General features: G+C 66.8%; 1 protein-coding gene across 1 annotated transcript; it reads right to left on the reverse strand.

Annotated features, from left to right (window-relative positions):
- Positions 1 to 30: 30 nt before the first annotated feature.
- EMIHUDRAFT_259469 (hypothetical protein) lies at positions 31 to 771 on the reverse strand (the record flags this gene model as incomplete). Its single annotated transcript, XM_005757157.1, has 3 exons — positions 31 to 55; positions 128 to 315; positions 421 to 771. 3 exons carry the CDS (start codon positions 769 to 771, stop codon positions 31 to 33), a joined length of 564 nt encoding a protein of 187 aa, XP_005757214.1.
- Positions 772 to 1,193: the final 422 nt, after the last annotated feature.

Consider the following 1,193-nt stretch of genomic DNA (forward strand, 5'->3'; position numbering starts at 1 on the left):
AGTGCCGCCAGCGCCGCCGGCTCGACGTCGTCAAGCGCAGCGAGGAAGGCGCCGCCTTCGCAGTTCGGATGCGGGGAGTCTGACGATGCGTGAGGGTGAGGCTACGGTCAATTGAGTCGCACCGCACGCAGCGAGGAAATACTCATCGATGGCGCTTGCACGGTACGACTCGAGTTCGGCAGCAGAGGCGGTGGCGCCGCCACCGTCGGGGCGGGCGGCTCCTTCTCCGTCAGTGCTGCCACCAGCGGGTCGCTTGCCGCCACCGCCCGTGTCGCTCTCCGCCCTCCGCTTGCCCGCGGCGTTGCTCCGCACCGCCTCGACGCGCCGCGGCTCGCGCGGTGCAGCAGACGCCGCCGCCGCCGCCGACGGTGCCGCCGCCGCCGCCGGCGGCGGCGGCCCTCCTCCCCGCTCGCTGGCCACCAGCAGGGATGCTTCGCGAGAGGCCGCCACTAAGACGAGGCCTTGAGCGAGGACTGCGGCATCAGCCACTGGCAGTGCAAGGTACGCCGGGAGGCCGTCTCCTCCCGGACTGCCGTCGGCGGCGTTGGCGTCCTCGAAGCCCAGCGATCGCAGCAGCGCGATTCCAGAGGGGAACTGCCCCAACCGCTGGTGGAAGGCGGCGTTTCCCAACCTGATCGTCCTGAACTTGGCCTCATCCGGCTGCTCGAGGACGTTCTGGAGAAGCGTCTTGCAGGTGTCGAGAGCAGCATCGAACTTTTCGCCCGATTCTGCTCGCAGCGCGCGGACATGAGATCGGAGCGCCTCGGTCATGTTGAGCTATGCCGCGAGGCTCCCAGGACCTAGAGTGGCTCAGCGAGCCGTCTTTTTACCAGGTATAAAAGAGAAGGGCGGAAAAACCAGGTTGCAACCCTTGTTCCGCACTCGGCTGTGAAAGCTGCTGGTTGCCGCCGGTTGAGCAGCACCCCATCCCCGTCCACGTTGTCGGTTGCTGCCCCATGTCCCGCACTCGGGGTGTGTGCTTCTAGCCCGTTCTCGGGAGGGGGGGGGGGGGGGCAAATTTCTAAGAATTTTTTACATACACTAACTGACACCGCAAACCCTGTCAGCAGTCCACCTTCGTTCGGGTAGCGCACCGTGATCCTCGTCGGCATCCGCGCGGGGGTGCCCTGCTGCCGGGCCTGCGCGGCCCGCCACGTAGAGGTGCTATCACAGCGCCAATTTGCCCGCTCTTC

This window comes from Emiliania huxleyi, assembly GCF_000372725.1.
Source record: "Emiliania huxleyi CCMP1516 unplaced genomic scaffold EMIHUscaffold_9238, whole genome shotgun sequence".
Classification (NCBI taxonomy): domain Eukaryota; phylum Haptophyta; order Isochrysidales; family Noelaerhabdaceae; genus Emiliania; species Emiliania huxleyi.